General features: G+C 39.0%; 1 protein-coding gene across 1 annotated transcript; it reads left to right on the forward strand.

Moving 5' to 3' along the window:
- The first annotated feature begins 495 nt into the window (after window positions 1-495).
- LOC129402105 (olfactory receptor 1J4-like) lies at window positions 496-1,443 on the forward strand. Its single transcript, XM_055127122.1, has one exon. The coding sequence runs from the start codon at window positions 496-498 to the stop codon at window positions 1,441-1,443; it is 948 nt and encodes a 315-aa protein (XP_054983097.1).
- The last annotated feature ends 9,259 nt before the right edge of the window (window positions 1,444-10,702 follow it).

Below are 10,702 nucleotides of genomic sequence, written 5' to 3' on the forward strand. Positions count from 1 at the left end.
TGATAATCTTTCACTATCTTTATTGCAGAACCTAAGGCCCAAATAGAATGGTGTAGGTTAGGATGAAAACTCAGATCATTGATGGTCCCACACTCTTTCTCCACTCTGGTGAAAGGACTTGTGTTGGAACACTATGACAGAAACCAAATCATGAACAACTTTATAACTGTGTATATCACTGTTCTTCAATTTTTAAAATAGAGCTTAGCTCCACAGCTGTATGTTTCATAATTCTGACCCTCAGACTAAATTTCCTAAGAAGTAACAAACTGAGAGTCTACATAACAAGCCTACCAGACAACAATTTGAAATTACTTTTAAACCCTTGTGATAGGAAGGGCAATATACTATGCCATATAAACCATAAAATATCAAAATGTGATTAGTTAAAATTTAATACCCTCACATACAGTTGGCTTTACTATGATGTTACACTACTCACTCTCCATACACTATTTCCCTTTTTCTTTTATCTCCAGCGAAGACAAGGGCAGCATGATGAGGGAAAATGAAACCAGAGTTTCTGAATTTCTCCTCGAGGGGCTCCCTGTTCCACCAGAACGTCAGGGTTTGTGCTTCATCCTCTTCCTGCTCATGTACCTGACCACAGTGTTGGGGAACCTGCTCATCATCCTGCTTATCCGGATTGATATTCGTCTCCACACTCCCATGTACTTCTTCCTCAGTGTCTTGGCCTTCAATGATGTGACTGTCTCATCTGTCACTGTCCCCAAAATGTTGATGGACATGAAGACAAATCACAAATCTATCCCCTATGCAGGATGCATTTCTCAGGTGTTTTTATTAATAGTCTTTGTTTGTTCTGAAAATTTGCTTCTTACAGTGATGGCGTATGACAGGTATGTGGCCATCTGCCAGCCGCTCCACTACACCACCATCATGAGGCAGGAGCGATGCATTGCTCTAGTAACAACAACCTGGATCCTCAGTTTCTTCTATGCTCTGATGCACACCCTGCTTTTGGCCAGAGTGTCCTTCTGTTCGAACATTACCATTCCCCACTTCTTCTGTGAAATCATTCCCATCCTGGAGATAAGCTGTTCAGATGTTTCACTCAATCTCCATGTCATTTATTTTGTCGGAGGGATTTCTTTTTATCTGCCATTCATCATTATCTTGGGCACTTATATCCGCATATGGGCCACTGTCCTGAAGAATCCCTCTGCTAAGAAATTCTTCAAGGTCCTTTCCACCTGTGGTTCCCATCTCCTTGTTGTGTCTTTATTCTATGGAACCATTTTTAAAGTTTATATTTTATCACCCTCCTCTGCCACAAATAATAAAGATATAATTGCTTCTGTGATGTACATGATAGTCACCCCCATGCTGAACCCTTTTATCTACAGCTTGAGAAACAGAGATATAAAACAAGCCCTTAATTTGCTGGCTAACAGAGTCAAGTTCTGTAGTCAAAAAACTTAATGTGAGTATATTAACTAGTGTGCATTCAAATAGCCAAGGAGACTATGATCCTAAAAGATCTATTCTTTGTGTCATTTGAAATTGTCATATACATCTCTGAGATATTGAAATATTTATGCTTCACTTTGCTAACATACACCAGTTTTATTCCCCAGACTGACTTTCAGGGACAGACATTTACTGGACAATGATTAGATACTATGATGCCTTATTTCAGCATGTTTAGAACTTGGGATTTGGAGCAAAGATACTAAAAACAGTAATAAAGAAGAAAAGTAACCCAAGTCTTCTAACTCTCCTAAAAATGCCACACTTTTTTCTTTATATTGAAAACATGTAGGAAATTATGTACTTAAGGACTGTCAGAAAAACCTAATTGCTTATATCAATCATATTTCCTATTACAATTTTCTGAAATTTCTATTTCTAACTTTCAATGACAACTTTGGATGTTCTTACAAGTGGGGAATCCAAGTTCAAATAATTCTGTTACTTCTAATAAATATATTATTTTTAAATGTTAGAAGTGTTTTATATCTTGATGCATATGGCAGTTACCTTGGATAACTGCAATGTTCATGACACTGTATATGTGTGCGTATGTGTGAGTGTGAAATAAGTTCAAGATGATACACACCTTCAATTATTTCACTTTGTTTATGTATTCTCTTTGTTTATGATTACTCAGTACTATGAAAATTCAGGTGTGAGGGATAAAAACCCATGTTATTCTGAGACTGGAAGCATTAGTGACTTGTGGGTGTTTTTGTAAAATTACATAATTATGTTAATCTGTGCAAATTTTCATGCTGTACCATATATATGATATATGTAATTTTTTGTAAAGATAGTTTCATTTAAAACAGGTTATTTAGAGAAAAATGAGAGGGAAAAGAGAGAAGAGTAAGAGAGAGAGAAAGAGAGAGAGGGCTGTGTAATAAATCACATGAGCTTCTCCAGAAAAAACGCAGAGAATGGCTTTAGTGAAGTTTAATCTCAATTTTTCCAAATTTTCTTGGCCTTGGAAACTTTCATCATTTTATAAGAATATGTGGCTTTGAAAAAATAATACAACACATATAGGTAATATACAGTAATAGGTATAAACTTAATTTATACCTAAACATGAAAAATACATCTGAATATGTCATATTTATATCATTGTATCACTTGTTATCCCATTGACTTTTGATTTGCTCGAGTGGGCGCCAGTAACTACTCTACTCAGCACTGTCGTGTGCTAGTGTAGCCCAATGGCTTCTGCTCACTCCAGGAACAGTAAGAGCCTCAAACCTCTCTCAGGGTTTTAATGAAGAAGTCTGGGCATCTCATAGATGGGCAGCCATGTGGTCTTTTGGCATCCTGTGGAATCCAGCCGGTAACAGCTCTAATCCACCAGTCATCTTTGAATCGCATCACGTTTCCAGTCCATCTGATTTTTGATGCCTTGTTACATGAGACAGCGTCCTTGTTTCTTCATCATCGATAGAGGTCGGAACTCTGTATTCCTTCTCTCACTTGAGTGAAACGTGCTACTCCACGAATAGCTCTTCTGATTCCTCTTTGGGACACCTGAATACTGTTCTCATTCTGTCTTCATGGGGCCCAGGTCTCTGAGGCTTATGTTAGTGAAGAAAGAATGGTCGAGTTGAAAAGATGTTTCCAGGTGTTTAATTTCATTTTCTGTTTGTGTGTTTGATTTATTACTAATTTCATAGCATCATGGTCTCAGAAGATCATCGATACCATCTCTTATAAATGGATAGACATGGAGAGTATCATTCTAAGTGAAATCAGTCAGAAAGAGAGGGACAGACATAGAGGGACTGCACTCTTTTGTGGAGTATAGAATAACATCACATGAGGCTGACACCCTAGGACAGTAGATACAAGGACTAGGGGGATTGCCTCATAACAGGAAGACTGCTTCATGAGTGGAGGGGAGAAGGCAGATGGAATAGAGAAGGGAACACTAAGAAAATGATGTCTTGATGACCTAGTTCTGATGGGAGATGCATGGTGAAAGTAGATAATGCACCAAACATGATCACCTCTCAGTGTCTGTGTTGCAAGATATAATGTCCCGAAGTAGAGAGAGTATGGGGAATATTGTCTGCCAAAGAGGCAGGGTGAGGGTGGGAAAGGGGAGGTATATCCAAGATATTGGTGGTGTGGAATGTGCACTGGTGGAAGAATGGGTGTTTGATCCTTGTGAGATTGTAACCCAACATGAAAGCTTGTAACTATCTCACGGTGATTCAATAAAATTAAAAATATAAAAAAATAAAATTAAAAAAAGAAATAAAGAACCAGTGATTCTAAGAAAAATATTGATGAGAATTAAGGAAGTTACCAACACTGTTGAAACTTTCAGATGTCCAATTTGTGTTGGGGAAACTAAATTCACTTAATGTTTAAAATTGATAGGAAGATTGTGTTCTCAATATAAATTGAGTGCCGGAGAGAGATCCAACTGGGTGAGGTTCTTGTCTTGTGGATGGCAAACTTAGGTTTGATCTGTGAAACAGCTAATGGTCTCCCAAGCTCTGCCAGGAGTGACCCCTGCGTGCAGAGCCTCAGTACAGCCACTGTGCCCTCAGTACAGACAGTATACCCCATGCCACCCCATAAAGAAGAAATTATTTGAAAATTGTTGTTTTGAAAATATTTTGAAAATATTAATTACACACATGTCACTGTTTATGCTTCTCATTAATGATTATGCAATCTATCTACAAGGAGAAAATGATATGACTTTTATTATACTTATTTATAATTCATCCATCCTTCAAGTTGTTCATTTTTCTCAATGTTCTATCATACATATTAAATAATCTAGTTGTGTCTGTATACAATTATTATTGAATAAAATATAAAATACAAAACAAAAAAAGAGAAAATATGTGCCCAGAGCCGGAGGTTCTTTCTCCTCTTAACCACTTTTTTGATGCTCTTGAAAGCTTTCCACGCTGCTCTCTTCCTCCTGAGCAGTTCTGGCACCAAGTCGTTCCTCATGTTGATTTTTTGACCCGGGTTCACATAGCTGCTGCATTCTGAGATGTTTGTTCCATTGAGAGAAAATAGAAATTCAGAGGCTCATGCCAACCCACATTGGCGAATGAGAGTTTCCAAAAACAAACATCTGTTTGTGGCTTTCCCACTCTTGGCATTCTTCTCGCAGTCATGGAGGGGCTGAACCAGTTGATTGTATTCCTCATCAATGTTGTCAATAACAGCATCTTCCCAGATTGCCCTAATGGTGCCAAAGACCTCCCTTCGGTGGTAATTCTGGGAGTTCTTTTCTTAAACTTAAACTTTTAAGACCTTTCTCCCTGCTCTGTGAAGTAAAATTTTGCACAATGTAGATAGTGGTCCGATCCCTTTTGGAATTTTGGGACAACAGCAACACCGGTCAGGCAAAATCTTTGATTGAATATAATGTGGTCAATTTCATTGGGGAACTGTCCACCAGGAAACTCCCACGTCCAGCGTTTGGATTCAGACATGTGGAACTGAGAGTTACCACGGATGGTCTTGGTTGACATGATGATCTCAGATAAACTCTCACCCTGTTTGTTTCATTCTAGGCCATGGTCCCAATGTGGAGTTCTTCGGGTGACTTTCTTGGTTCTATTTTGCCATTAAAACCACCAAGAATGATCTTTTAAAGGTGTGGTCTTCTTTATAGAACCTCCCCAGCTCCATGTAGGACTTCTCAATTTCTTCATCATAGTTGGATATTGGTGTGTAGAAGACGAAGATAGAAACTGCAGGCAGCGAGCCACATCTATTCAAGTGTAATCGTCTGATTCTTGTTGCTAGGCTCTCGAAAGAATGATGGCTCATAGCCAAGTTCATGTTGACAAGGAAACCGACGCCAACAATGTCTCTATTCTCGCCTGTTCCAAAGAACAATTCTTCTCCAGTGACGTAAATGGCATGATGTGATTGATGTCTTCTCATTTTGGTCAGACCAATGATGTCGTACTTGATCTTCTGTGCATGCACCATCAGGTCCTCAATGGATGCTTCTGATGACAGCATACATGTCTTGAAAGTATAGACAGTCATTTTAGTCTTGCTTCGGTTTGGCATTCTGGATCATAACAGACTCAATGTCAAATGGTGAAAAATTAACCTGCAAGCAAATAACTCCCTCAAAAATGCTCGGGTGGGGGCTGGAGTGATAGCACAGTGGGTAGGGCGTTTGCCTTGCACACAGCCGACCCGGGTTCGAGTCCCAGCGTCCCATATGGTCCCCTGAGCACCGCCAGGAGTAATTCCTGAGTGCAGAGCCAGGAGTAACCCCTGTGCATTGCCAGGTGTGACCCAAAAAGCAAAAAAAAAAATGCTCGGGTGGTCTTACTAATATCTGACAACATAGACTTCAGGTTAAAAAGATTAGAAGGGACATCAAAGACCATTTTTTATTAATCAAGAGATATGTAAGGCAGGAAGAAATCACACTCCTAAATGGATATGTCCCCAGTGAGGGACCAGCTAACTACATAAAATAACTGCTAACAGATTTTCAGAAGGATATTGCTAACAACATAATAGGAGTTGGAGAATTCAACAACACCTTATCCATTCTGGATAGATCAACAAGTTTAAAACACAGCAAGTAAAAACAGACTTTGAAGGAAGATATGAAAAGGAGAATATTAATAGATCTATACAGGGCTTTACATACGCATAAAAATGTACACAATCTTTTCTAGTGCAAGGGGAACATTTTCCAACATAAACAGCGTGCTGGGTCACAAAACATACCTCAATAGAGTCAGAAATGTAGAAATTGTATCAACTATCTTTTCAGACCACTATGCACTGAAAATAGTATTACTCACAAAAAATTAAGAGGACAAAATAAACACCTGGAAATTAAACAACTCAATGTTTGACAACGCATGAGTCAGGAAGAAATCAAGGAGAAGGTCAAAAGATTCGTGAAAACAAATGAGAATGAAGACATGAGCTACTAGAATCTGTGGGATGCAGCTAAAGCCCTATTATGGGGAAAACTTGTAGCTCTGCAAGCATAAGCTCAGGAAGGAAGAAAGGGCCTACATAAATAACTTGACATCACAGCTAAAATATTTTAAAATGACCAACAAAAGGAGCCCAAACCAGGCAAAAGGAAATAAATAATAAAATTTAGAACAGATATGAACGACATGGACTCCAGAAAACATCCAAAAGATCAATGAAACCAAGACCTGGTTCATTGAGAAAATAAACAGGATTGATAAACCACTACCAAGACTTTCAGACAAAGAGAGAGAACCCTAATAAACTGAATCTAAAATGAAAGAGGGATATTACAACAGACACCAATAAATTTGAAAGATCATCAAAGACTTTTTTGAAAGTCTTTATGCCACGAAACAAACAAACCTAGAAGACATGGATAAATCTCTGAATTCCTATACTCTCCCAAGTCTAAACTACGAAAATTTAGAATACCTCAGTAGACCTATTACTGTCAAAAGAGTGAAACTGAAATGAAAAGTCTTCCCCAAAATCCAGATCCAAATGGATTCAATAGTGAATCCTTCCAAACATTTTTGTTTGTTTATTTCTTTGTTTGTTTTGCTTTTTGGGTCAAACCCAGCGATGCACAGGGGTTATTCCTGACTCTGCACTCAGGAATCACTCTTGACAGTGCTAAAAGAACTATATGGGATTTTGGTAATCGAACCTGAGTCGGTCACATGCAAGTCTAATGCCTTATCATCTGTGCAATCTCTTCAGCCCCTCTTCCAAACATTTAAAGAGGACCTATTGCCAGTTCTTTTCAAACTCTTCCAGGAAATCAAGGAAACAGAAACACTCCCAAACAGTTTCAATGACGCACATATAACCCTAATACCAAGGGCAAACCAGACAACAAAAAAAGAAACTAACAGGCCGATATCTCTGATGAACACAAATGTGAATATCCTCAACAAAATATTAGCAAAGAGATCCAACAACTCATCAATAAGATCACCCACCACGACTAAGTGGGATTCATTTCGGGGATGTATATATGGTTTAGCATTTGTGAATCAATCAGCATAATTCATCATATCATTTAAAGAAAAGTTAAAAACCATATGATCATATCAATGAATGCAGAGAAAACATTTGACAAGATGTAGCACCAGTTATGATGAAAACTCTTACCAAATGGATAGAGAAGGGACTTTCCTCAGTACAATCAAAACTATCTACCACAAGTCCATGGGAAACATAATCCTCAATGGGTAAAAACTAAGAGCTGTCCCTATAAGATAACAGAAAGATGCCCAGTGTCACCACTTTTGTTCAATAGAGTACTGGAATTACTTACAATAGCAGTTAAGCAAGAAAAGGATATTAAGGGCAATAAGATAGGAATGGAAGTAATCAAGCTCTCAGTATTTAAAGATATGATACTATATTTGGAGAAAACCAAAGCCTATACCAAGAAACTACTATAAACTATAGGTTTGTATAGTAAAGTCACAGGCTATAAAATCAATACTGAAATTCCATGGCTTTCCTAAACACAAATAATGATTGAAAAGAAAGACATGAAAAAAGAGATCTGGGCATTCCGCGACTCCCGCATCCCGGTCCGGCTCCCTCCAATTGGCCTTTTCTCAGGTAATCAGGCAACTCCCAGACACGCCCCCCTGGTGCCCCCCGTTCCCAAGCAGCCTCCCGGACATTGGACCTTTAGCCACCGCCCCGCCCCGCGTCCCCTGAGCCCCCGCAAGGAAGAAACAGGGGCGTGGCCTATGTCTCAGGGGGCGTGGTCTAAAAGGGGGCGTGGCCTCCTGCCGGAGGGGTTATTATTTTCTACCTTAGCACGTTTGGTGTAGTCTATTTGCTTTGAAACTCGCTTTAGCTCATCTCAATCACATGCAAAATAGCTCATTACCTTACTTCAACTTTAGAAAAACTATCAGTGAATAAGAGAATCTTAGCAAAACCTTTGTAAAGAGAACTTAGTCTTAAGTCTTCAGTAAAGCCCCCACATCAATCAGGAAGAAACGCCTGAGTATAAGGAAAAACCCTAGAATAGGAGCAAAGCTGCCATCAGCAATAGCACAACCAGAGCCCCTCCTTCCCTCAGAAAGAGGAAGTAGGAATAAACAACTACAAAGTTCCTATTCTATACTTCCATAATAACATGAAGAAGCAACAAAAATCCCCTCCACAAAAATAGGGAGAATAAAAGATACCAGAAACCTCAAAAGGGGCTACCCACATCTACGACCTCTCAGATAAATAATTCAGAGACGAAATCTGGAGGAGAGTCGACCTACTCCAAGCAACCATGGAACAGACATCCAATAAATTAAGAGAGGAGATGAATGAATGACTGGAACCATCTACCAAAAAATGCAGGAAGAAATGAGAGCAGAAATTTCAAACCTACGAACAGAAGTCACACAAATAAAGGAATCGGTAGATGAATTAAAAATCGCAGTAGATGCCCTCAACAGTAGAATGACTACAGCCGAAGACAGAATCAGCGATCTTGAGGATGAGCTGCAGAAAGCTTACAGACAACAACAAATAATGGTGTAAGATCTCAAAATGGCTATAGAGCGAATCAGAATCAGTCCTTGGGGATGACTTCAAGAGGAACAACATAAGAATCATTGGAGTACCAGAAGCACAGGGAAGTAATCTCAATGAGAAAAACACAGTCAAAAACATCATTACTAAGAAATTCCCAGAGCTGGAGAAGGCACGCATCCAGATCCAAGGGGTCAAAAGAGTGCCAGCAAAAAGAAACCCAAATAAAAAGAGTCTGAGGCATAACATAGTCAGAATGGCTGATGCTGTGGATAGAGACACAATTCTACAAGAAGCAAGGTCAAAAAGGAAATCACATACAAATGAGCACCCCTCAGATTTACAGCAGACCTGTCAGAGGAAACCCTCCGAGCCCGAAGACAATGGTGGGACATAGTGAAAGAACTCAATGAAATGAACACCTGAACAAAATACTTTATCCGGCTAAACTCTCACTCAAACTCTAAAAAACCATACACCATTACTCAGACAAACAACAGCTCAGGAACTTCATAGACTCAAAACCAAACTTGAAAGAAGGTCTAAAGGGGCTACTGTAAGATAAGGAGGAACCCCATAAGAACAACTAACCCCACAGAAAAATGACAAAAAACCCCATCACAATAATCTCTCTCAATGTCAATGGCCTAAATAAACCTATCAAGAAACACAGAGTGGCAAAATGGATCCAGAAATTAAACCCAACATTCTGCTGCCTGCAAGAAACACATCTGAATAAACAGAGTAAAAACAGACTCAAAGTCAAAGGATGGAAAACAATCCTGCAAGCAAACAACTCCCTTAAAAAAGCTGGAGTGGCCATCCTGGTATCCGACAACATAGATTTCAGGTTGAAAAAGATTAGAAGGGACAGCGAAGGCCACTTTTTATTCATCAAGGGATATATACAGCAGGAGAAAATCACAATCTTAAACGTATATGCACCCAATGAACAACCCGCTAAATACTTAAAACAACTCCTAACAGACTTCAAAGAGGACATCAGGAACAGCACAATAGTAGTCAGAGACTTCAATACCCCCTTATCACCTCTGGATAGATCAACAAGAACCACAGCAAGGAAACACTGACTCTAAAAGAAGAAATGGAAGAGAGAGGCCTAATAGACCTATACAGGGCTTTACACCCCCAAAAGAAAGAATACACATTCTTTTCCAGTGCACACGGAAAATTTTCCAAAATAGATCATGTACTGGGCCCGAGAACATACCTCAATAGAATCAGAAAATAGAAATTGTATCAACCATCTTTTCAGACCATGAAGCGCTGAAGTAGAAGCTAACCACACACCGACACAGAGAACCAAATCAAATAACTGGAAATTAAACAACTCAATTTTGAACAATGAGTGGGTCAGGAAGGAAATCAAAGAAGAAATAAAAAAAAATAGAAACAAATGAAAATGAGGACACAAGCTACCAAAACATATGGGACGCAGCTAAAGCCGTGTTAAGGGGAAAATTTATAGCTCTCCAAGCATTCCTCAGGAAGGAAGAAAGGGCCCACATAGAGAACTTGATTTCACGGCTCAAGAGCTTAGAAAAGGACCAGAAAAAGGAACCCAAACCAGAACGAAAGAAATAAATAATAGAAATTAGAGCAGAAATTAATGACATTGAAACCAAAAAAACAATCCGAAAGATCAATGAAACAAAGAGCTGGTTCTTCGAGAAAATAAATAAGATTG

This window comes from Sorex araneus, chromosome 1 (assembly GCF_027595985.1).
Source record: "Sorex araneus isolate mSorAra2 chromosome 1, mSorAra2.pri, whole genome shotgun sequence".
In the NCBI taxonomy this organism is placed as follows: domain Eukaryota; kingdom Metazoa; phylum Chordata; class Mammalia; order Eulipotyphla; family Soricidae; genus Sorex; species Sorex araneus.